The following is a 27,986-nucleotide window of genomic DNA, read 5'->3' on the forward strand; positions in this document are numbered from 1 at the left end:
AGTTCTTTGACCCATCCTCTACAAATATTTATTGTGGGTTGCGCTTTGGGCCAAGACCTGATCAATAGAATTTGGGCCAGGAAAATCGTGCAACTACAGTTAGCAAATATCATTATAATCAAAAAAATCAAATAGGAAATGAAAAATGTGTGTAGATTTTACGGACCTAAAAAAATATAGGTTAAATCATTATTTTAGTCTGTCAACTATGTACTACCGGATGAAGTTCAATTTGATTACTTGATTATTAGTTGCGTCATGACTCATGTGTGTATGTTAAAAATAAATAAAACTATTGATTGTATAATTTATTTTCTTCAACCTTTTAAGATCAAGTCAAGAGTATCATTTTTTCTCCCAAAAAAAAAAAAGACAATAGTATCATTATATATGCAAGTTAATAAATAAAAGATAAATATCATTCGCTAGCTTAACATGAAATTTGACATGAGTGTGAGGATAAATAGGTCGAGTAAGTGTGTGTTTGGCTCCAAATTAAAAGGCTAACTTATTTTATTATTCAGCTTATTTTTACTACTATTCATAGGCCCCACTGCATTTTTTGGTACTATTCATAAGTCACACTATACTATTTTAGCTAACTTTTACTTTTATCTACAATACTTTCAGTAAAAAGTTTTTAGTTTCAACAAAATAAATAGATTCCAAACAAACCAAATGATTCAATGTTACATTTTTTCTCTTCTACTATATAAAACGAACTATATACAATTAAATGGATATGCTAAAACTAGTCACTTGCCTTTTTTTCAAACTTCTTTATCCCCTTAAATGAATTTACTCAATTTAGATTATCTAATATTCATCTTTATATTATTTGAAACTAGAAATGTGCTACTCTGTCTATAGCATCACTATGAAAAAAAAAATGGAAACATTTAGGATTTAAATTCTATTCTTACATATTCTAAAAAAAAAAAAAAAAAATATTCCTAGATGTCTAAAAAAAAACTATTCCTAAATGTCCACAAAAAAAAAAAACAGGATTCAAATTATATTCCTCTATGATAATTATTTAATTATCCAATAAAAAACTTTCTAAAAAAATTATCCAATAAAAAAAACCATTATTGTGATAAATGGAGATTAATGCTTAGAAAACTTAACCCAATTTTCACTCTACAAAACAAAAGAGTGGAAACAGGTAATCCAATGACAATCTTGTAAAAAATAAATCGAAAAGTTGTTGTGTCAATCAAACTAAGTAAACTTTTTTTCAAAACTAATTTTCAAAAATACATTTGTTGGTTTTATGATATCTTCTTGGATACTGGTTTTCAAAAATAGAAGTCAAACACAAATTGGAAAATTCTGATGAAATTGTGTATTGAAAATTGGTTTCAAATACTATTTTCAAAGTCTAGAAAAAAAAAAAAAACAAAAAAAACAAAAAAAAAACAAAAACAAAAATTGGATTACCAAACACACCTATATGCGTAAAACCAGTGCACCAGAGTTGGAAATTCATGCATGAAAAAGTTATAACTATTTGAAGAAAAACTCAAAAGGAAAAAAAGTAGGTTGCCTTCCTTGGAGAACTTTGACTCAATTACTAGTAGTACTTCCCTATACCGTTTTCCACCATATTAATTAAAGTTTAAGGAAATTGTTTTACCTGAGTACGGATTTAACTATGCAATTCTTTGAGAGGTGTGCCAGATTTTTGTTTGTTTATTATTTATTCCTAAGTTTTTAATTTATAAAATAAATTATGATAATTACTCTTTATTATCCAGTTAAAATATTAATAAAGTCTTTTTTTAACTTTTTCTAGTATAAATCAGAAATTCACCGTCTGATTTGTTACTAATAATGACCAAATTTCTGGTGTAATTTTCCTTGCATATATTAAGCTGAAATTCTTATCCCTTTCACATAGACAATGATGAGTGAAAAGATGTTCTCAATTGAAAATTTAAATCACTTGCACATGACAGAGTTCTCACGAAGTGACTTTGATATGATAAATATAATCATAATAATTGAATAATGGCTTGTTACTGATAATGGCGTGAATCATTTACCCAAAAAAAAAAAAAAAAAAGAGATAATGGAGTGAATCCAAAAAGAGCAGAAGATATGGCTTGTTACTGATAAAGAGCAAAATCTAAAGCATAAGAAAGTGATGTTATTTATACAATATCTTTGTTCATAATCATAGACTTTTGATTTTGAAAGTATAGTGAGCACCATGCATGCATCGAGTAAATAATTGCGGGTACAGTCTTTGCTTTGTTTAATTAAAATGTGTCATTTTCATGTGACATGCAGCCATATATATAATGAAATAAATTTACTGCCTTAACTGGAAATAGCTCAATGAGGTCTAGATTTTTATTTATTATTTTTTTGTGGGGGGGAGAGTAGGGTGTTTCTAATTAATGTATATTGTCATTTTTAAAGTTTGGTCGATCATTCTTATAAAAATTTGTAGATGCCTTTTTGTTTGTTTTAGCCTTTCGGGCTATGTGAACTGATGACAAAGTATCCATTTGAATACGGATGAAAACTCACGCGTTTGCGTTTTTGCCTTTTTTTACTAGCATTTTTTGCACTGTTTATGGGACATGAACAGTGCATTAAGGCAAATGTACAATATTTGGGAGAGTGAACAGTAACCCTTTTTTTTTTTTTTTTTTTTTCAGCAATAAGTTTTCAGTTTTCAGCAAAATAAACGATATTCAAACATATCCAAAGTAAGCCCACCCACTTTTTCTCTCTCTCTCTCTTCTTCTTCCTCTTCTTTTTCATCTGTATTGTTTAATGTTTGTGTTTCGAACCACATTACCCTCTTCATCAACTATTTATCTAAAAACAAAGACTAAATATGAAATTTACATTTAAAAAAACAACAAAAATTAATGAATTATAATCATAAAATAAAAAAGGAAGATTACAACAATTGAACATTTCCACGTGAGTAATGTTAGGGATACTATAGTTCACAACTTATTATTGATGTGATTTGTTGTGTTTAGAGAGTAACATTAATTACTTTTACTTGGATCCAATACTACTGAAACTATTATACTTTCATTTTTATTAAAAGTTTCTATGTGAGCATTTCACAAAATTATTATTGATGTGATTTGTTGTGATTAGAGTAATATTAATTACTTTTACTTAGATCTAATACCATTGACATTATTTTTTGTTATACATCAATCACAACAAGACGTCAACAATTATAAAAAAGCAAGATCGTGAAACATTGCAACTGGATTATTACTTGAACCCAACCATAGGATATTATGAAACATTGCTTTATACACAAAACAGAATGCAAAGGCGACATGTATAGATAGGGCCTAGGGGGGTACCCGGAACTGAAATTGTGTTCATGTGTTGTCAACATTTTACGTAAATCCTATCAAAAAAAAGAAGAAGAAGATAATATGAAATTATGAATTCTTCATTGACGTCAAAGACCCCTATAGCCATTAGCCAGTAAGTGCAAGAAAGGCATAACCTGTTGCTTTTCATGTTTTGAAGCTTATAAACCATTTGGTCTCTATTAATTATTAGTGGTTCCTTGGTTTTAAGCTTTAATCTTACATTATTTCACATATACATCTAGCTTTTTTTTTTATGATATCTTAAAGGAAGTGGGAGGAGAAGGAAGATAGAAAATTTGAAGCTGAAGCTTTTTGAGTACGTAAGTCATACATATCTAACTTTAAGAGCTAGCCTATAAGCAATTATCAGCTTTTAAGTACATTATTAGCAAAATTAAATACAAGCATGATATCATAGGAAAACAAAAGGAAGCAAAAGAGAGAAAGATGACTGCAAAACCTAGAAAATAAAGCATAATAGGATATTCCCTTTGTTTAATATGCCTCACCAATTTCTACTTTGTTCTCTCCTATATGCCCCATCAAAGTCGTTCTAAAAGCTTCAGCTTCAAGTTTAATTTCTATCTTCCTTCTCATCCCACTTCCTTAAGATATCATTAAAAAAAAAAAAGTGGCATTCCACTACCACATATGAGTAGTCTAAATCTTTCACTATAACATATATGTCACCATTTATTAAGATCATAAATAATAAGGTTGGAATTGAATTTTTTCACGTAAATTCAAAACATAACACATCACATCAATTTTAATAAACAAAGGCGACATGCAGAGATTCGGAAATTCATGGTTTATAGTTGCCCATGAGTGTAGGATTGGTACCTCTCACAGAGGTGGTGGATCCCAGTTCTCACTGACAGAGGTCACAACCTGAGGGCTGAAAATTCCATATTGGTGGTTTTTTTTTTTTTTTTTTTGGTAGTTTCTAGTGGAGCATCTGACTCAATATGCCCTTAATTTATCTTATAAAATAACATTCTGAACTTTATCCTTCGATTAGTGTCAATTAATTTGTACCTAAATATGTTGGCAATTCTTGTCTGCTAGAACCTCATGTAGTTACTGTTATAGCCTACCTTTTGAAGTGGTAAACTCACTTTATAAGAGGCTTTAACTTTTAAGTCGAACCTGCAGAACTAAAAGACCAATGGAGTTTTAAAATTAGAGAGATTAACTCTTGTTCTGTATACATATATCAATACAAAATGGCAAAATTATGCACAGTTTCTATGCATCTTAAATTCAATCATTAGTTACACAAAGGGAAAGAGTCGCTATTTTAGCTATATGAAATAAGACTTTTTATTGCACTCATTTGGTTCTTTACAAAAAGAATACTTTTCAAATATAGCTAAAGAGAAGTGGCACATAGTGGTCCACAGTGTCGCAATGGACAATATAAATATAAGAAGATAATTAGATAAAAATATGGGTTAGTCCATTAGGTTTGTTGACAAAATAGTTTTTTTTTTCCGCATGACTTAAAGATAGAATAAAATAAAGGAAAAATATATATATGTGACTAACCTTTACTAATTTGTTGAGTATCTATAGTTGATCTCAAAATTTGAGAATAAGACTTTGTTGTTGTTGCTATGATAATCAAGGTTATCGATTCCGTACTGTACTGGCCGGTACGGCCGGAATATACCGTACCGGCCAGCAATCCGGTACGCTCGACCCCCCTGTTTCGTACTGGAAAAAATACCGGCCGTACCGGCGAAATCCGGCTGTACTAGCCGGTAATTGAATACCGAACTGAAACATGAAATATACCTTTTTTTTTTAAAAAAAAAAAAATTTAAACTATGAATTATTTGTTCTTAATTGAAGTAATGTTTTATGGTAAACATGAATTTTTAAGGTATTGTTTTATGGTAAATAGAGATTTTGTGTGTGTATGTGTGTGTGTGTGTGTGTATATACATATATTAAATATATAAAATAGCGGTAAACCCGAAACGGTACATCGGTATTAATTGGTATCTGAAATATATCGTACCGGTGGCCAAACCGGTACGGCCTCAGGTACGGTATTGACATTCTTGATGATAATATGAACTATTCATTTACTGTGTGCAAAGGTATTGAGTTATTCCTTTACATTTTTGCAAGGTCCACCAAGGAGTCCTAGTTGAATCTAGTTATCTTCAAAAGGAATAACCATGTAATTGTATTTAGTTAAAAAACATAAAATACAACTCTTTTTTTTTTCTTTTTTTGTGTGTGTGGGTTGAAATAAGATACAATTACAACACTTAAATTAATTATAACTAAATTTTTTCAATTAATAAAAAAAAATGCTAAAATACAAATTACACCCTCTAAGTTTGACTAAAATTCGTTTTAGTACTTTTAACTTTATTTTTGTTCAATTGAATCATCTAACTTTCAAATTTATTCAATTCAGGCATTTCATCGAATTTCATTAAAAATTTGCCATTAAAAAAACAATTTTTCTCACATGAAAAACATATAAAAATTAATAAGAATATTCAATAGGTTTTTTATGTTAAGTTTTTTTTCATTAGTTAATTGCATATTTAACATAAAAATTTTAACGTAATTGGACAAAATGTCATTTTTTAAGTTAGATGCCAACTAACGACTTATGGCCTGTTTGAATTGAGGGGGGAAAGAAGGTGGAGTAGAGAGGAGTAGAATTATCTGAAAATAGATTAATTTTGAGCTAAATTTACTTTACTCTACTCCTTTTCTCTCCCTCCAATCTAACATACCATTAAAGCTTCGACCTTCGACTATACGGTCAGAGCTTTAACGGACATTTCCAAGCAATACAGTTACAATCATCTTCCAAGGCATCTTCAACAGTACGACTTCCAAGGCATCTTCAACAGTACGACTAACTTTAACGCTTATTTTCTTTTTTGTCTTTAGAAATTAAGAGCAATGGCAATTATTGCCTTCGATTTTCTAAGTCACATGACTCACATTTTCACATTTTGGTTTCAAACTTTTCTTTCACTTAGGTTACGTTTGGATTCGGCTGAAAAACCCAACGTGTTTGTGTCTGGCATTTTTCTTTTTTCTTTTTTCTTTTTTTTGGCACGCGTTTGAGAGACAAACCTCATTGTTACGTCTACTGTTTATGCACTATTCATGAACAGTAGCCGCAATGTTTAACTTTTTCCACCCTTTTCAGCATATCAGTGGATCCCGTATACTGTTCACGAGACTCACAAACCTTACTTTTCAGCAATTTTTCATTAAAAATTGGTCTCATAGTACTATTCACACATTTAAAAATTATTTTACTACAGTGTTTTTCAATTTTCAGCTGTATCCAAACGGACCCTTATTTTTCTATTAAAATATTAGAGAATGTTAGGTAGCCAGTTTTCCTTCTTCTTCAATATATATATAAATATATATATATATATATATATTTTTTTTTTTTAAGTGGTGGGCCCTGTACAAAAATTCTCCTTTAGCAAGATTAATACTTTGCACCATTTTTTTCTTTTTTATAACATGTAGTAGAACTTTATTCAAATTAGTAGCACATTGCAAAGCATACTATACAACAACTTAGCGATAATATGGCTAAATCAACAATGCTGAATCTAATCTTTATCAAGAACAATGACCATAAAGTGGTGAAATTTTATCTACGTTCAATTGTATATTAACTAATCTCTAAATTAAGATGGCTTTAAATTAATTTCAATGTAGCCTTACATCACTTTGATGGTAAAAAAATGTTCTTAACATCTACAGAATATAATAGGCAACTGAACATAAAATCAAAAGCTCGATTCATTCATAATCAATTGATTATGCCAATTGTTGTGGGGCGTTCTCCTAGATTATGCAAATTAAATTGCGTAGCATAAAAACAAAAGTTGATTTTCTCATTCAAAGGCTCTTAACATTAAATCTTGTTTTCCCCTCAAAAAAAAAAAAAATTAAATTAAATCTTGTTTTATTTTCTCTAAAAGAAACTTTTTTGGAAAATATTTATCTTCAAACTAGTTTGGAGAAAAATCCTTCAAACTCCTCTTAGATTTTTTTTATTAGTTGAGATTTTTGAAAATCTAACCGTTGCATTGTATGTTCTTATTATATCATTCATGTTTGTAAAATTTCAAGAAGATCAAAGATCAATAGTTATGTAATCAATCAAATTTTTTTAATTTCAAGTTTTTGTAGTCTAAAATTATATATAAAAAATAATATTATTAATTGAATAGTAAATGTAGGATTAAGGGCCCAAATTATATATTGGGCCTTGGGTCTTGTCCGAGAGCGTGGGTGGTCCAAGGAGGAACGAATGGTAATAAACGGTTTAGGCTTAGGATTTAATGAGCAAGATACAAATGGGAAGGTTGTCCGAGGAGGAATATCTTATCGGATATGATAAATACAACTCAAATATGTATTCCAATGATCAGAGTGACCTTCCATGAAACTCCAGTGATAGGAACGTGCATCATGAACATACGAGAAGGAGTGAAACCCAAAAATATCTAAGAAAAGGTTGCTACCACCACATTGAATGCACTGTAGCTACTTTTCTAACCGCATTTATGTGGAGAAGACCTCTGAACAGTGTTATCTTGGTTACCACAACTCACAGAAAGCCAAAGAGGGTGTCTGATGGGACAGGTACTCAAATAAGAGCTCAGATGACTAAGAAGTGTAGGATCAAAATAGTCTAAAGGGAGCTATATAATGTAAAAGACTCTCTAGGAGGAAAGGATTAGAAAAATAAAAAGAGAACACTATAGCTATCAAAATTATACTTGTATCCAATCTAGTTGATTTATATAAAGACTTACCTCCTCAGACAATGAATTGATTCAGATCAGTGCTTCTTGTTCTTGTTTGATCATCATTTAAATCCATACTAGCCGTTATCCAATTCATTAGGGTCTAGTTCTTTGACCCACTCTCTACAAATTTATTGTACTGGGCTCACTGCGTCAAGATCCCATACAGCTTGGTCTTGGGCTGCAAAACGTGTCCTCACAGTAAATAACATCCAATTTGATTGAAATTTAACATATATGTTAAGAACATGAAATTCAACGATTCAATTTTAAAAATTCACATCCAATAAAAAGATATAATAAAAATTTGAAATTTTTCTTTCTAAACTAGTTTAAAAAGAAAAATAATTCAACTTTTTTTGGTTAGAGAGAAAAGAGATGCTAACAAATCTTCAAGTTACAATCCTCTATTTTAATACTTACTTCAACCTTAAAATCACCACACTCCAATAAAAACAACTTTACCAAGCTATATCCACTTTTTAAAAGTTTTGGTTCGTATTTTGAAATAGACAGTTAATTGTACCATCTAATAAGTATAGTTTTTTGCCTTTTGAAGTATGTAAAAAGTTTGTGAGTATGATTTTTATTACTAAAAATAAGTAACTAGGTAAACTCAATAACATCTACCAAATAAATAAAAAATAAATAAAAATTATAATATTCCACAATGCAAAAGTAATTAACCACACTACTGTTATATGTCTAGGCTAAAAAATAAGCATGATTCATGCCTACATCATCAAGTCTAGTGTGAAAAGAACAACACCACCGCACTTAAAGTAAAGATTCGAGAATTTTCAATATATGACCTTTAGTTTGGTTTCGATAGGGACGTAGTGGATGATAATCAATAGCTTAGCACAACCCTTATGGCAAAAGTAGTTGATGTTGAACATAGCTTAGACTTATATTGACTAATCTTTATATATTTATAGTAATTAATTGATTAAAATTTGAACTAAAATTAGCAATCTATATATAAAATAATAGGTGAAGCAGAGAGAGTGTGAAATTGAATTCCAAATTAGAACTCTAATTTTGTAAAATAATAGGTGAAGCAGAGAGAGTGTGAAATTGAATTCCAAATTAGAACTCTAATTTTGTGCCATGTGTCTAGAATCTGAAATTGAAGTTGAATTTTGCATCATGTGACTAAATGTATGTGGACTCATTCTCATTAAAACCACTTCTATGTATCGGGTCAAGTGAGTTATTGTGCTAATTAAGTTTTTTCTTGATTTTGTAGTCAAACGTAAAAACCAAAGAGATTAATATCGGTGATAAGAACTTGGTTTGGGTACATTGCATAATTTCCAAAAAGATAGCAAAGCCAGAGTTTGCATCTTTGTTATAAATTGTTTACAAAGTTTGCATCTTTACATTTGCACTGAGTTTCAGATTAAAGTGTTTTCTTCTTGGTTCTGACACTGAGTTTTGTTTACTATTCACTTACAAAGTTTGCATCTTTACATTTGTTAAAAATTGCTAATATGTGATCAGATGCACATTATGCCTAAAATTCACTATCCTTATATTTGGCTTTTTGTTCAGGTTTGGCACCTATAACAATGAAGAAAACACTGCTGTGGACCGATGGATGATACTTTTTGCAGGCTGCAAAGGAACTTAGTGATCAATGAAATCTCACGCGAATTGGAGAGGACCCGGCTGTAGATGTCTGGATGGCAGATGTGAGTCACTATGTTTTTAAAATGTTCAGTAAAGATAAAGGTTATGAACAATGTAAATTTTCCAGAGAGAAATTTATTATTCTATATTGACGCAAGTTTGGTCGCCTTCTTGGAGTGGATCACTCCACTCTGTCTTTCTACTGGAATTTTTTATTCAGATTGTTACAATTTAATTCGAAATTTTATTTGAATTTTCCTATTGTTGTTACTATCATATATTATCATTCCAATTGTTCAATTAGAATCTGAAATTGGAGTCCAATTTTACTATACACGTGTACAATCTAATTATTTTTAATTTTGCTGTCATGTGTAGAAGCTAATGAGATGAAATTAATAACACATTAAACACTTATGCTTTGGGAATCGGTAGTACCAATCTAAATCCATTGGACCTGCTTCGTGATAATACAACTATGAAGGATGTATAAAAACACGCACAAACCCCTCTCTCTATAAAAAGAGATTGGAGAGAATTTCTTTTATCAGCCATAGAACTTTAGAGGTTTTTTCTTCACACAAATACCCATCATGTTACAAAATAACCCATTGTAAAACTACAAAATGAGTACAACTCTGAAGGTTTTTTTTTTTTTTTTTTTAATTTAAAATTTTTTAAGCTGCGAAAATTTCAATCACCAATAGAGATTGAAGATTCAAAAGCGTGAATGGATTTTTTAGATAAACATTGTCACCAAGGTTCATCTTTCTATGTAAAATATATATACTGCTAAGTTTTGTTAATGAAATTTTCTGGTTAATAATATGAATTTAGACTTAACTGAGTTTTTTAAACATGAATAAACTCATGATTAATAATATATCCATTCCCGTGCAGTAGCACGGGACTACATACTAGTTGATCATAAAGCATTATGACTAATCTTTATATACTCTCAATCCACCACGCGCAGTGCCTTTATCTATATCTATATTGTTTATAAGAGGATTTTTTTCTTTGAATTGGACTTTTATGTAGTTTAAAAATACCCCTAAACTTTACGTTTAAAAGAGAAAAAACTTGAAGACAAATCAGTAAACATATACCTCCAACTTCACTTAAAATGCTTACAAAATAGGAAACTTTTCAAAATAATCTTACTGAAATTTTTTTTTAAAGAAAAATTATGACAATAGACAAAGAAAAAAAAAAAGCCTCATCGCCCATGCAAAGCACGTGTAATGAGGCTAATTATTTATAAACAACACTTCTCGCAAAGTTAATTTTTATCATATTGACTAATCTTTATATACTTACAGTAATTAATTGATTAAAATTCGAACTAAAATTAGAAATTAATCACAAAGCATTATGACTAATCTTTATATACTCTCAATCCTCCACGCATAGTAACTTTATCTATATCTATATTATTTATAAGAGAATTCCTTTTTTTGGATTAGATTTTTATGTGATTCAGAAATACCCCTAAACCTTACTTTTAGTAGGGAAAAAACTTGAAGAAAAATTAGTAGAGATATATCTCCAACTCCACTTAAAACGCCTACAGAATAGGACACTTTTCAAAACAAATTTACCCAAAAAAAAAAATTTTAATGAAAATTATGACACTAGACCAACAAAAAAAGTCTCATCGCACGCGAAAAGTATGTGTGATAAGACAAGTTATTTATAAAAGAATCCAAATGCTTCACGCAAAATTTATCTTTATCATATTGACTAATCTTTATGTACTTACAGTAATTAATTGATTAAAATTTGAACTAAAATTAGCAATTAATCATAAGGCATTATGACTAATCTTTATATACTTCCAATCCACCATGCACAATACCTATATTATTTATATAAACTAGATTGGAATTGAGTTTTTACAACAAATCACAGGTGGTTAGTTGCTATTAGTTCAAATTTGAACCTAACACTAAGATTACTTTTTTGCCCCAACAATAACAACCAGTAACAACCTGCCACTTAGAATTTATTGTAAAAATGTTGTAAACATATCATTTCTCTTATCTATATCTATATTGTTTATAAAAGGATTTTTCTCTTTGAATTGGATTTTTATGTAATTTAAAAATACCTCTAAACTTTAGGTTTAAAAGGGAAAAAACTTGAAGACAAATCAGTAAAAATATACCTCTAATTCTACTTAAAATGCCTACAAAATAGGACACTTTTCAAAATAATCTTACTGAATTTTTTTTTTTTAAAGAAAAATTATAACACTAGACAAAGAAAAAAAAGAAAAGCCTCATCGCCCACGCAAAGCACGTGTGATGAAGCGAATTATTTATAAACAACACTTCTCGCAAAGTTAATTTTTATCATATAGACTAATCTTTATATACTTACAGTAATTAATTGATTAAAATTCGAACTAAAATTAGAAATTAATCACAAAGCATTATGACTAATCTTTATATACTCTCAATCCCCACGCATAATAACTTTACCTATATCTATATTATTTATAAGAGAATTTTTTTCTTTAGACTGGACTTTTATATGATTCAAAAATACCCATAAACCTTACTTTTAATAGGGAAAAAACTTGAAGACAAATCAGTAGAGATATATCTCCAACTCCATTGAAAACGCCTACAAAATATGACACTTTTCAAAACAAATTTATCCAAAAAAAATTTTAAATGAAAATTATGACACTAGACCAACAAAAAAAGTCTTATCACATGCGAAAAGTATGTGTGATAAGACAAGTTATTTATAAAAGAATTCAAACACTTCACGCAAAATTTATCTTTATCATATTGACTAATCTTTATGTACTTACAGTAATTAATTGATTAAAATTTGAACTAAAATTAGCAATTAATCATAAGGCATTCGGACTAATCTTTATATACTTCCAATCCACCATGCACAGTACCTATATTATTTATATAAACTAGATTGGAATTGAGTTTTTGTTTGTTTTGAAAGATAAATTTGTCTTAATTATCCATAATGCCAATGTAGGACATGCCTCAGAGTTTTAAGCATCCTACACTTTTCACAGAAACCCAGATAATATAACAAAAGAATTGAATATTCACAGCAAAACCCAGATCAAATAAGAAATGAGAGACTAGACAGCAAAACCCAGAACAAAAACAAAAGAATTGAATATTCACAGCAAAACCCAGATCAAATAAGAAATGAGAAGAACCAAAAAAAAAAAGTGATGGTTCATTTAGGATGAACTCAACGGGTCTTGTTGGGCACAGGTGAGAATCAACCTGTAATCCTTCCACTGCCAAGGGAGGGAGGTAGTCGCTGCTCTGTGAAACCAGCCTCACGCAGTTCCCTCCACTCTAGAAACCATGAGACCCAGAGCCTTCGCCCAAGTCACATGGCTCAACCCTTGGCTTGGAATGGGCAGGCCAATTGGTAGCCACCTCGCACCCGAGCAGTTGAGTTGAACCACTGTTCAATCACTTTAGTGCCCCTGCACAGGTTACAAGCTCACGCTACTGAGCTCGGCGATTCAAGAAATGATTTATGCCTATTATAAAGTATAGTTTTTTCTTGTACTTGAGCGGTGTGGGACTGATGTTTGTTTTCATTTAGGGGTGCAAACTTCTCATTTAACCCCCCTCCATTTAAGTGATTAGTTCTGAGAAGTTCTAGTCCTTGATGGGTGGAGATATACATCAATTGTTTGTTTGATATCACTTTAATTTAACAAAGTATTGAATCATTTAGGTGGCTCAAATTGGATCACGCATACCATCCATTAGTTCAATGATAAAAAAAAAAAAAAAAAAAAAAAATCTGAGACATGGAAGAATTGGGAGTTGGGAGCTGGGAGCATTATCCACACACGTACATAAAAATATAAATAATTAGTCAAATTAATTTTTTGAAAAAATAAACATAAATATTCACATATTAAAATTTTTACCTAAATTTAATACTACTTATAATTATTTTTTTCTAATTTTTAATAAAAAAGAACATGTGGTGATCTTTGTTGTATGGTGATTTTTATTGAACATATGTGATTGATTTTTTTTATTTATAAATTTTATAATTCATTAATATTAGATTTTTAGTATTTTGCCTTTATTAATTCATTTGATACAAAAATTAAATAAATAAAAAAAAAACTTGAGTATATATATGACACAAATTTAAGTGGATTTTTCTCTTTGAATTGGATTTTAATGTAGTTCAAAAATACCCCTAAACTTTACGTTTAAAATGGAAAAAACTTGAAGACAAATCAATAAAAATATACCTCAAACTCCACTTAAAATGCCTACAAAATATGACGTTTTTCAAAATAATCTTTACTAATTAATTGATTAAAATTGGAACTAAAATTAGAAATTAATCACAAAACATTATGATTAATACTACTACACGTGTCTTGGGCTCAAGCTTATAAGGCATATGTGGGAGGCGTCTCTCCCCGATGTGGGATTGAGCAAAACCGTGAGGCATACCCAAAGCAGACAATACCTGTTAATTGGGGGCTGAGACAAGAAACCCTCCCACACCCCTAAACCTTACTTTTAATAGGGATTAAAAAATTTGAAGACAAATCGGTAGAGATATATCTTGAACTCCACATAAAACGTCTACAAATAACAAAAAGAATCTCATTACACGCGAAAAGTATGTGTGATAAGACAAGTTATTTATAAAAGAATCCAAACACTTCACGCAAAATTTATCTTTATCATATTGACTAATCTTTATGTACTTATAGTAATTAATTGATTAAAATTTGAACTAAAATTAGCAATTAATCATAAGGCATTATGACTAATCTTTATATACTCCCAATCCACCATGCACAGTACCTATATTATTTATATAAACTAGATTGGAATTGAGTTTTTGTTTGTTTTGAAAGATAAATGTCTTAATTATCCATAATGCCAATATAGGACATGCCTCAGAGTTATAAGCATCCTACACTTTTCACAGAAACCCAGATAATATAACAAAAGAATTGAATATTCACAGCAAAACCCAGATCAAATAAGAAATGAGAAGAACCAAAAAAAAAAAGTGATGGTTCATTTAGGATGAACTCAACGGGTCTTGTTGGGCACAGGTGAGAATCAACCTGTAATCCTTCCACTGCCAAGGGAGGGAGGTAGTCGCTGCTCTGTGAAACCAGCCTCACGCAGTTCCCTCCACTCTAGAAACCATGAGACCCAGAGCCTTCGCCCAAGTCACATGGCTCAACCCTTGGCTTGGAATGGGCAGGCCAATTAGTAGCCACCTCGCACCCGAGCAGTTGAGTTGAACCACTGTTCAATCACTTTAGTGCCCCTGCACAGGTTACAAGCTCACGCTACTGAGCTCGGCAATTCAAGAAATAATTTATGCCTATTATAAAGTATAGTTTTTTCTTGTACTTGAGCGGTGTGGGACTGATGTTTGTTTTCATTTTCGGGTGCAAACTTCTCATTTAACCCCCCCTCCATTTAAGTGATTAGTTCTGAGAAGTTCTAGTCCTTGATGGGTGGAGATATACATCAATTGTTTGTTTGATATCACTTTAATTTAACAAAGTATTGCATCATTTAGGTGGCTCAAATTGGATCACGCATACCATCCATAAGTTCAATGATAAAAAAAAAAAATCCGAGACATGGAAGAATTGGGAGTTGGGAGCATTATCCACACACGTACGTACAAATGGATACATTTAAAGTTAAACACAATTTTTATCATAAAAATATAAATAATTATTCAAATTAATTTTTTGAAAAAGTAAACATAAATAATCACATATTAAAATTCTTACCTAAATTTAATACTACTTATAATTATTTTTTTTCTAATTTTTAATAAGAAAGAACCCGTGGTGATCTTTGTTGTATAGTGATTTTTATTGAGCCTATGTGATTGATTTTTTTTTAATTTTATAATTCATTAATATTAAATTTTTAGTATTTTGCACTCATTAATTCATTTGGCACACAAATTTTTTTTTTTAAAAAAAATTGAGTATATATATGAAACAAATTTAAATGGATAATTATATCGTTATCTCCCTCTAAATTTAGAATTGGGATTCTAAGTTGTAATCGAACAGACATGGTGGGCTGGACTTAGTTTATGGGCCCAACCAAACTCCCATCTCTGTGTGTCTAACATATGAAAATATCAGATTCCAAGCTCCATCGTCAATAAGATGAGATCTCCTTCTTCTTCTTCTTCTTCTTCTTCAAGTTCCTCTTCACAATTGTGGGGCTGTTTCTTTGTCACAATCGGTTCAGTCTTCTTCGTGGGGTTTCTCTTCGCCGCCGTTATATCCAAGCTCCTCCCTCCATCGCGTAACGCTCTAATTTCCTCCATTCAAAACGACTGGTAATTTCCCTTCACTCACACTATTCTATTTTTTACTTTTTTGTTTCAAGCTATTACACCCAGGTCTCCTTTTTACTTTTTATCTTCAATTTGCACGAGATTCCTTGATTTGGACAAGCAACGTTCAAGTTTCAATTCTTCCAGTGCTTTTTTAGCTGCAAGGAATTCTACATGTCTCTTTCTATTTTCTTTAGTTCAAGCTTTTAGACCCAGATGGCATTTTTACTTGTTATCTTGTATCTGCATGAGATTCCTTGATTTGGACAAGCAATCAATACTCAAACTTCAGTTTTTCCAATGCTTGCTGCGTTGGCTTTCCCAATGGCTTACTGGGTGTCATTAATTTTTGGTTGTTTTTATGTTGAATTGAATTTAGTTATGTAAAGGCTATCAAATATTGGGCTTGTTTAGCATTTTGTTCTGCAATGAATCCTAAAATTCATTGTTTTGAAAAAATCTCAAATGTTTTGTGTTAGGTATTACTGCTTCTTAGTGCCCTTGACTCTTCCTGTCCTTGTGGTTGCTGTATATTTCCATTGGATCAGCATGAAATTGTTCAAGCACGCATGACTTTGTCTTGAGCTCATCACGTTGATTTATTGCCTTGACAAAAAGTATATAGCAGCTGAGGCTGCCTTGGCATTTGGTAGTTGAAGATCGTGGGGACCTACAAGTACAACCTTCCCATTTGTATTTACCCTTGGCATATAACCTAGCATTTTGCCAAACATTTGTATTGATAGCACATTGCCTTATTTGAAAATGACCTGCTCGTTTTTTGTACTCACAATTGTCATGTAATTTCCTTCCTACCCTAATTCAGAAAGGCAAGACCTGCTTTTAGATTGCCTTTCTATATTTTTTTCCCTGAGCCGTGTCCAATGATGTTGAAGTAACTGGATCATTAAATTTTGGATGGAATTTCCACATTTTGGGTCTCAGCGACAATTACTGCATAAGGATAATGGCTAGGAGGAGGATTGAAAGGCATTCTAGCATTAAGCTTTCCAGGATTTAGAGTTTGGTTGTTTTTGTCTCTGTACTGTATACAATTGTAATTTATTGGCTTTTCAAATGGCGATTGTGCATTTGAACAAACCTTATATAATCCATGTTCAAATTAGATCGAAATTAAACCGTATTCCTTTTCAATGCCAATTTAAACTCTTCTCACTCAAACATCTTTCCCCTTTCCCTTCCCTTTTCCTTCAGGCATCAAACCACGTAGGTTTAAAATTTGGAATGGAGAATAAACTGAATAAATTATACTCATACATATAACAATATGGTTTGAAGGAAGTTTAGTCATTCTCTTCCTATCAAGTTCAGACCTTCATTTCTCTTGCTGCACGAACTTCAGAAATATTTTGTTGCAACCACGTAAACAATGTTGCCAAACTCCAGGTGATTTCTCAGCTACTCAATGTATTATTAGAAGAGGATTGGAGCAATTCTTTCTTTATGCAGTATAATCTACTGGCTTATTTGAGTGGAAATCAAGTTGTGGAAGAGAGCTAGTCTGTTGCAGAACTGTACCATTGTACTTGATTTGGAGCATCTAATTACTTATTAGGGGAAAAAAAAGAAAGTAGACCATCTGGTCAAAAGAAGAATATTAGAGTATTTAAGGCTAGAAGAAATATTTGGTAGAGGTTAGAATTATTTAGGGCTTTCTTTTATGGGGTCTTGTTTCATCCTGCATTTGCAGATTTGGGATCTTTCCTATGTTATTGATGCTTTAGATTTTAGGATTTTCTTTTCATTTCCTGAGGGATGTCCTTTTTATACTCCCCATGCACTTAGGCTGCAACATTTTTGGCACCTTTTTGTTATATTACTCATCAAATAAAAGAAACTGCAGATTCACCTATATAATCACTTGATCCATTGTTTCATATCAATTGATCTTGTTCATTTACTTAAATTTGATCATCTCTATGCATTTTGGCGCTCGGTGATGGGTCTTCTGCACAAATCCATATTTGTTTAACTTTGTGCAACTCAAACTCAACTTTTGATGGATAATACAGTTCTTACTTTAGTTGTTTTTACTTTTTTCTGAAGGAATCAAAGTTTATGCATGTGAGGGGAAAAAGATTGTTGTTTGTTACATAAAAGTTTTATTTTTTGGGGGTTGTTTTTCTCATCCTTTTTGAGCCACAAGTTCACTTACAGATGGATAATCTAATTGATTGTGTTTGTTTTGTGCGATTGTTGTCTTTTGCTTTTATTGAAGCGCACTGCTTTCCTTCTCCGTTCTCTGTCAACTCATTTTTAAAAAACAAAATTAATTGACAATGATTTCCTCTCTTTTCCTTTGTTATCTCTATAGTGTTTAGTTAGTGAGTTCTGGATCAGGAAGGAGGTTTTTGACCCCACCTAAGGAACTTGGGAATTCTTGCTCAATCCTCCATCTGAATTTCGCCTGCATAATATTATGATTTCCACACTTCTCCATAATAAGAAACAAATCCTTGTAGCTGAAAAATAAGACGGTTCCGATTTTTGTGCTACATTCCATACTTATAATGTCATGACTCAACATTGGACAACAATTGACCCTCCCCAGCACACTATCGTGCCTGTCCTGCACAAGGGACGTCTTGGGTTTCCTAATGAGAACACCATCACTACTAAAAGACCTGCAGTTGTTAGTAATACTCTACTTTATTTGGTTTCAAAACAGTCTCTCTCCTCTTTCTTGGGTTCTTGTCCCTAGAAATGGCAAGATAGTTTTCTGTTTCTTCATCATAAAACCAGAAGATGAGGCCCTCTTCTTCTTCTTCTTCTTCAAGAAAACATGAACTGAGGAATAAAGTATTACATAGGTGTCCATGGTGTTATAATGGACAATAGAAATAAAATATTATAGATACATCATACATGGATTAGTATATACGGTTATATTGACCAATGCAATAGGAAAAAGGTAGAATGTATATGACCATGGGCTATTCATACGTTCCAAATTCCAAGCAATTGACTCGATTTCTAAGCTAGTTTCCAACTAACGTCTTAAAGCTTCAACAATACACTCAGAGCTTTAACGGTCATTTCCAAGTTAGGTGCCAACTAACATCTTCAACAATACGACTAGCTTTTTAACACTAATTTTCTGTTTGTCTTAGGAAGAGCAATGACAGTTATTGCTTTCAATTTCTACTCACATTTGACTATCAAAAAAATTTCTAGTCACATTTTCACATTTTGATTTCAAACTTTTCTTTCCCTTTATTTTCTGTTTCGTAGCTAGTTTTCCTTTTTTATTATTATTTTTTTTAAAATAAAAAATAGAAGTGGTGGATCCCAACAAAGAATTATCGTTTGGCAAGCTTTATACTCTGCACTTTGAAAGCTTTTGAGTCGAACCTAATATGAATGCAAGCTGATTCTAAACCCAAGTCACAGTAAACTTTTGGAACTTAATTTGACAAGAAGAGAGAACATATTGAGTATTGATGCGAGTATCAGATTCACAATATCCCTTGATAAGTCATCGTATCCTATGTTACTATTTTTTACGTTCAATATATCACTGTATTTCAATATGAAGACAATTTCATAATCTTAAAGCAGAGCAAAATTAACTCATCTAATTGTATGCATGCGTTAAAGAACAATTTCGCATCACTTAGAGCATTTCTAGCAGCTTTTCTAAATTTTTGTACTGTTTGGAAAATGAACAGTGACATTTAGTTTTTACCTGTCCACTTTTTCAAATACACTTTCAACAGATTCTCTATCCCATTCTCTATCTCATTTAAATATTATTTATTCATTCATTGTTTATTCTTTTTTTAATCATCATTTATTCTTTTTTTAACATCTATATTTTTCAATAAGAAGTATTATGTTCACAACATTTTACGCAATACTTTTACAACAAAATTTATGTGGAAAGTTGTTACTAGTTCTAATTTGAACCCACCACTGAAATTATTGTTTTACTCGCCAATATTAACTAATAACAATCTATTACTTAAAATTTATTGTAAAAATATTGAGGTAGTATTTTTCAATTAGGATTTTTTATTTTTTATATTATTTTTCTTCCTTTCATTTCATTTCTTTTTTTCTTTTTTCTTTTTCTTGTTTTTCTCCTCCACACAAGACACATAGCCCCCCTTCTTTTTATTTTCTTTTTCACCTCAAGAACATTCGCTTCACATAAGTATGAGAGAGAGAGAGAGAGAGATCAGCTTGGGCCTCCACCGCATGCATCTCCACCGCCGCTCCAGCATCTCTACCACCGCTCCAGCATCTCCACCGCTGCTCGTCGTCCTCCCCACCCACCGCTACTCGTCGTCCTCCTCACCGATCAACTTGGGTCAGATCGGCTTGTTCTTTTTCTTTTTCCTTTTTTTTCTTTTTTTGCATATTTGCTTGTTCTAATTCAACTTTATTTTAAGAATTTGATTTTGTTTTGTGCTTAGATTATGTGAGAAACGGGATCAGATCGACTTGTTCTTTTTCTTTTTTTTTTCATATTTGCTTGTTCTGATTCAACTTTATTTTAAGAATTAGATTTTGTTTTGTGTTTTGTGTTTGGATTATGTGAGAAATGGAGAGAATGAGAGAAAAAAAGAAATCCGGAGGAGAGAGAAAGAATTGATATAATAGTAGTTAGGATAATTTTTTAAGCAAAAAAATTGATTTGAAGGTGCTACAGTGTTCTCTAGATTTAGAGAACTACTGTAGCAACTTCAAAAAAAATTTGGAGAACCTGCGCGTTTGGAGAAGCTGTTGGAGTGTGAACAGTAACATTTGGTCGTCCAAAAATGGCTTTACAGTGGCTGTTGGAGATGCTCTTAGTTAACCGCCAGAAAAAGAAGTTGTTAAACCCTAAACTGGCATGTGTTAAGGTTCAGAGACACAATGGACTAATTTAAATTCCATTTCCTTTACAACTTGGTCCAGTTTGATTTTGTAGAAGATCCCATTCAATCCTGAAAAGGCAATCATATTCATCCAGAGTTTGGCCCTTGATAAGAAAATTTTCATTTTAATGCTCAAATTGAAGGGCATCATATTTGGTAATTCTTATTTCATATATAATATGTTCAGTGAATGGTCATGCTAGTAATGGAACACAAGCTCGTTCAATTGGTTTTTTTCACCATCAAAAGAAGCAGATGGATCACTGCTTTTGCTTCTCTATGTTAAAAAATCCATCATAATCTCCTTACACTGTATGAGCCTTCCAATACATACTGCAATGATTCACCTTTCCCTTTCTCCACATAACCAAAAAAAAAAAACAAACAAAATGTGTAGCGAGGAGAAAGAATCATTCAAGGATCCAAGTAATCACTGTTATAAATTTCAGGCAGTTATCACTCGTGCCATGTCAAAATTTCAGGTACAAATTCGAATGGTCTGCTCTACATAGACCTTATCTGTATACCAATTTCCCACCTAAAGCCTGTCCACTGAAGCCACCAAAAGATTCTTTCTAAGATAAAGAATCGAAATAAATTAACATCCTGCCTCAAAAGTAAACATGTAATGAAAATCGAAAAATCAGAAATTACTAAACTTTGGCTCGTAAAATTCTAATGACCAACTGCTTTACCACAAGCCAATGAACTTCCACCAAACTCCTCCAACTCCAAGCCAGATAATAATGTTGACAATAGACATGAGGAATCCATAGCCCCACCATTTACTAAGAGGGACGTAGTTGGCACCATAGAAAACAGGAGCTGACCCAATGCCATAGTGGGTAAGGCCACCCATGAGATTCGAAAGGAAGGCGAGCACCATGGCTCCAAAGTATGGTGGAGTGCCTAGAGCACTAGCAACAGACAAGAACGCTGTGAACATGGCACCAATATGAGCAGCTCCACTTGCAAAGAAGTAGTGAGAGTAGAAATAGAGGAGAACCAGAATGCCAAAAGATAGCTGCCATGAGAGACCCAATCCACCAACAAACTGTAAAAATAGTTTAACATAGTGTTAGCGATACCTTTATAATGATTAGATACAAAATCTGCATCAAAGCCTAAGAGTAGAAATAATTTGTCACTAATACAAAGGCAACTTAAATCTCTGATCAAAACTAGAAGGCAGTGATAAAGGAATTAGAACATAATACAATGCTTTTGGAATATAAATAAACAATATATATACTGTGTGTGTGTGTGTTCGTGGTCAATACACAGATTTAAGGTATTGCTTCAATTTGCTCTCAATTTCTAAGTTAAACACACACACACATTCAAGCATTTACTAAAAGATTATTGATACACTGTTGTTTTGCCCCTCCGTTCTGACATCTTACTTATCAAGGAGATTATTGATGATCAATTTAGATTATTACAATGCAACTCTCTAAGCATCATTTTCCCAGCAAAAATAAAATCTTAGGAAACACCATATGGTATAAGAATAAACAATTCAAGATACTATTATGAAAAAAATAAAGTGTTCAAGGCATCTTGCTAGACTGATTAGTCTATCAGTGGCTAACATCAAGACTGCACCTATGAATAAATGAAATCATGTAATTCATTAAACCCAATGTTGAAACTTTTATAGTATCATTCAGAGGATTCAAAATCAAATAATGTATTTACCATTAATCATAGGAAAAGGAAAGGGGAGATGAATTTTTCTGAGATAAGTCTCAGACATTTTAAGTAATGTCAATGATATATATATGTCTCAGTCATGGCACCCAACAACCAAAACCCACAGTTTAAGCACTTTGATGTGAGCAAACCATCTACACATGATTGAGAAAAGGGACAAAGCAATGAGATGCCAGTAAGAGGATAGAAGACAAACCTTGACTACAGTTTGGCTGAACCAGGAGATGAGACCATATTTGTTGAGATATCCAGCCATTGCAATGAGTGCAGCAAACCATGTGAGTGTATCCCAGGCAACTGATTCAGCTAAGCACTCCTTCCATGTCACAACCCCGGTGACCAGGAGGACAGATAATCCAAGAATGGCGGCAGTGACAGCGTCCACATTCAGCATCCCTCCAAAAATCCAGAGGCCCACCTGAAGTAATAAAGAGCGGAGGAGAGAGGTATTACAATAAAGAACACATGCTGAGATTAAATAAATATTTATAACACTGCATACATATTGAAACCAGCATGAACTTGGTGATTCATTTGTCTAAATGCATCATAGGGGAATGAAGTCAATGACCGAAAGAACGTGATACGACTTTTCTTTTCTTTTTTTTTTGCATAAGTAAAGACTTGGGGATCCAAACACCCATACTTGTCCACCACCCCAAACCAATGTGAGGTGAACAACAGAATACCACTTCAGTTCATAATTAATTTAGTGAATGACTTCTAGGTGGCCCAAATGCCATTGGCCTAATATGTCTTTGAGTTGATAATTAATTTGGTGAATAACAGATACTAAAGACCAACATATATAAGGTCAAATAATTAGCATACTGCATAATGAATCAGTGAAAGAAAACATTAATACTCTTGGTGCTTATAGAATTTGGAAAGTCCAGTTCTGGAATGCTAATACAATTGAGTTAAAGAAACTTGGTTGCAGAAAGACACGTACGTAACATGCAGGAGACACACACAAACATATGCATACCAATCAAGAAGTGTGCTCTACAACAACCCAAGTGGCAGAAAATATAATTTATGACCACTGGTGCTTGCCCAACACTCTTGGGTAGAAATCAATGAAAGATAGCAACCTTGTAAGAAGGGTAAGTAGCATGCAGGGATAAACACATCCACCAAACCACCCCCACCCCCCCAACATCAGTGAACTTCAAAAAGTATTTACAAAACACTAAAACTTACACTCAAATTTGGTTTTCGGATATGTAATTGCCAATGTCAGAATTTTCTGACCACCTTATCTTATAAAAATCGAAACTTTAGCATGCATATGGACACATGATTCAGTAAACATAACAATACAAATTCTTGAACAAAAATATACACTCAATCATCCAAAATAACCTCTGCAGCGAAACCGTCAAAAATCTCCAAATTCGGCTACTTTTGCATCAATCTACTCAAAATTTTCCCACAACAATCAGCAAGAAAGAAGACAAACTACCCTCTGCTATGTGCCCATAAGACCAAGACACTAGCACATTATTGACACTCTGTCACATTATCCTCAACCAATTGAGCAAGAAATCTCTACTTAAGATACAATAGTTACCAACATGAACACCATCCAAAATTTCAAAATACACAAAAGCACGGATAGCAAGAGTAGCTCAAAATCACTATATAAAGCATCAATAACCTAAAATCCAATAGATAAGATTATCACAGAGAGAGAGAGAGAGAGAGAGAGAGAGAGAGAGAGAAATGTACCGTAAGAAGCAGAGTTCCACCCATAATAATCTCATTCTTTGTCATTGGTCCCATCTTCTCCAACTTCTCTTTCGCCAATTTCGGCGCATCGGGGCTACTCTTCACCGTCGGCGGGTAAATCAAGTACAGAAGAAACGGAACCACAATCAACGACACCAAACCAGGCACGATCGCCGCCTTGGCCCAATCGGTCCACCCGATCGTCTGCTTGATCGTGTTGAAAGTCAGATTCGCGCTCAATGGATTCGCCGCCATAGCCGTCAAGAACATCGCCGACGAAATCACCGACGTCTGAAAGCACGTGAGCATCAGCCACGATCCGAGCCGCTCCTCGGTCCCGTCGCCGACGTTGCTGCCGCAAGCTACGCAGAGTGACTTCACGAGCGGGAGAAAGATCCCTCCGGCTCTCGCGGAAACCGACGGAATCGCCGGAGCTAACAGCGCTTCACTGAAAACCAAGCTGTAACCTAGCCCCAACGACGAGCTTCCGAACAAGGAGACGAACTGGTAAGCGATTCGGTTCCCAAGCCCGGTCTTGATGAACCCGCGGGCGAAGAAGAAAGCGAGCGCGATGAGCCACGGGATCGGATCTCCGAAGGCGGAGAACGCGGCGGCGAACGTCAAAGTCTTGGTGAGCACGGAGGCGCCGAGGCCGAGCAGCGCGACGGCGCCGAGAGGCAGAGGCTGGGTGATGATCCCGACGATGGTGGCGAGGAAGATAGCGAGCAGCTGCCACGCGTTGCGCGTGACTCCCGCGGGCACCGGAACGAACCAGAGGATAATTCCGGTGGCGATCGACGCCACCAGCGGCTTTATCGCCGCTCCTTGCCACGGCGGCGAAGCCGGCGCCGGCGCTGGCGGATTAGATGACGTGGCAGCGCCACTGGCTGTAGCTTTAACAGTGAATGTTTTATTGTTGTTATAATTAGTAGACTTGTTTGGGAACTGGGATAGGGGAATGGGAAAGGATTTGTTAGAGAATTGGGAATGGGAAATGGAAATGGGATTTGGAATTCTTAGGGAGGGAAGGAAATGAGCGGATTTGGAGGGGGTGCGGGAACGGAGGGAAGGGAAAGAGCGAGGTGGTGAAGTTAGTGAAGAAGTGAGCGCCATCGACGCCATGTTTTTTTCTCTCTCTCTCTCTCTAGCTCTGTGTGTGTGTGTGGTTTTAACTTTTTAAGTGGGGAGGAAGGAAATGTGGGGGGGTTTTAGGGGGATGGAAAAACGAGGACCGTTAGATGGGGGGATCAGAGGGTGTTGAAGGTTTGTTCTTTGTGAATGACGTCGTTGTGGGAAAAGTTGAAATGTCCGCCAGGGGAGTTTGATGAGATTCTCTGTTGCCAACCGGCCAGGTTGGATTTTATTTTGGACTCCCAATTATTGCTGCAGACGCTGTGTCAAGTTGAAGTCGTGTTTTCAATTTTTTTTTTAACACTCTAGTACCTACTCCAGCTGAAATCTAGGTAATAAATTATTTTAGGAAGTTTCAATACTAATTTTATGGAAAATTTTATAAAAGAATATTATAAGCTGTCAATCTATTAATTTTTTTTTATAAAAAACTTTCTTAAAATAATTCTCTAAAAATAATAATATTAGAGATACAAATTATTTTACAAAAGATTTTACAAACTGTTCAATGTGATGAGTGATTATTGATAAATGAAAAAATGATGTTAATGGTGGGATTAGATGAAAATCAATAAAAAGTTGGTCATATTAGCAGTTTGTAAAAATGTTATTGTGGGGCCCAGTAATTTGTGACCCTGGCCCATTTATTCATTGGGGCCTAAGGTCCGAGCCGAGGAAGGTTATGGCACAGGATCGGTAATACAAGTACAAAATAGTCTTGGGACACAGCCGAGGACAATTCAGTCTTCGGCATGTCCAAGGTCTCACTAGAAGGAATGACAAAAACGGTATAGGAACAGTTTGGAAAAAATCTAAAATATCTAGGTCAGTAGAAAAGGATACGCTGGAAAGTATAACGACCAGAGAAAGCTGCTCTTACTGTCATTCAATACTCTGCACCTGACAGAACTATACTCTCCAGTTTTTGCAACCACCCCCAACCACTCTGGATATGGGTTGATGGGACAAGTATCAGTCTTGGAAAAGTCGATCCTACACGTGGACGAAGGATAAGGAACACATGCTAGTATAAAAGGAAAAGTAAGCAATCCAGAGTAGGGGCTGGGAAAAAATAGCCAAAAACCAGAGCCTCCCAGCCCGCCTCCAGGAGAAAGACTCCCGGGGCGAGCACGAGTTAAATCATGTATGAACACCACGAAAAACCCACCGTCTGGTGACCAAGGTTTAGCATTTCAAACCCACGCTCTATAAATGATATTATTTGGGCATTTTTACGTGCGAACCCAACACTGTTACAGGTCGTTACAAATCGCGTCCTTACAATTGGCGCCGTTTGTGGGAAAGGCTTGTGTGTTGGCATAGGCGGTAGGTCGAGACAGTTCCTTTGTCATTTCTAACAGCCGGTTGTAGTGTTCTAGCGTAAAGTTCTACTAGGGGCTATGTTTCTTTACTAGGGGCTACGTCTCGTAACGTCAACCGCACGGATGGTTCTAGAGGCTTGGCCGAGGAGCTAATTCCCCTAAAACTAAGGTCTCATGCCATAGTCGAGGGGTTAATTTTCCCAACTACTTAGAAGAAAAATCAAGAATCAAGGTATTGCATGGTTCTCGGACTCAAACCTATGGGGAAACCAACTACTTATCAAAATCAAGTTTTGGACAGAACCAAGGTATTGCATGGTCCTCGGACTCAAACCTATGGGGAAACCAACTACTTATCAAAATCAAGTTTTTGACAGAACCAAGGTATTGCATGGTCCTCGGACTCAAACCTATGGGGAAACCAACTACTTATCAAAATCAAGTTTTTGACAGAACCAAGGTATTGCATGGTCCTCGGACTCAAACTTATAGGGAAACCAACTACTTATCAAAATTAAATTTTGGACAGAACCAAGGTATTGCATGGTCCTCAGACTCAAACCTATGGGGAAACCAACTACTTATCAAAATCAAGTTTTTGACAGAACTAAGGTATTACATAGTCCTAGGACTCAAACCTATGGGAAAACCAACTATTTATCAAAATCAAGTTTTGAACAGAACCAAGGTATTGCATGGTCCTCGGACTCAAATCTATGGGGAAACCAACTACTTATCACAATCAAGTTTTTGACAGAACTAAGATATTGCATGGTCCTCGGACTCAAACTTATGGGGAAACCAACTACTTATCAAAATCAAGTTTTGGACAGAATCAAGGTATTACATGGTCCTCGGACTCAAACCTATGGGGAAACCAACTACTTATCAAAATCAAGTTTTGGACAGAACCAAGGTATTGCATGGTCCTCGGACTCAAACCTATGGGGAAACCAACTACTTATCAAAATTAAGTTTTGGACAGAACTAAGGTATTGCATGGTCCTCGGACTTAAACCTATGGGGAAACCAACTACTTATCAAAATCAAGTTTTG

The 27,986-nt window shown here is 33.7% G+C and overlaps 1 protein-coding gene and 1 long non-coding RNA gene across 2 annotated transcripts; one reads left to right on the forward strand and one right to left on the reverse strand.

Moving 5' to 3' along the window:
- Window positions 1-15,954: 15,954 nt before the first annotated feature.
- LOC115975547 lies at window positions 15,955-17,723 on the forward strand. The gene is made up of 2 exons (XR_004088131.1): window positions 15,955-16,156; window positions 16,633-17,723. It is a non-coding gene; the product is annotated as an uncharacterized LOC115975547 (long non-coding RNA).
- Window positions 17,724-21,441: 3,718 nt separating this feature from the next.
- Window positions 21,442-25,807, reverse strand: LOC115975487 (dicarboxylate transporter 1, chloroplastic). The gene is made up of 3 exons (XM_031096277.1): window positions 24,478-25,807; window positions 22,943-23,164; window positions 21,442-22,087 (listed from the first exon to the last, which is right to left on the reverse strand). The coding sequence occupies exons 1-3, from the start codon at window positions 25,597-25,599 to the stop codon at window positions 21,725-21,727; spliced, it is 1,707 nt and encodes a 568-aa protein (XP_030952137.1). The 5' UTR covers window positions 25,600-25,807; the 3' UTR covers window positions 21,442-21,724.
- Between the last annotated feature and the right edge of the window lie 2,179 nt (window positions 25,808-27,986).

Source organism: Quercus lobata, chromosome 1 (genome assembly GCF_001633185.2).
Source record: "Quercus lobata isolate SW786 chromosome 1, ValleyOak3.0 Primary Assembly, whole genome shotgun sequence".
Taxonomy (NCBI): domain Eukaryota; kingdom Viridiplantae; phylum Streptophyta; class Magnoliopsida; order Fagales; family Fagaceae; genus Quercus; species Quercus lobata.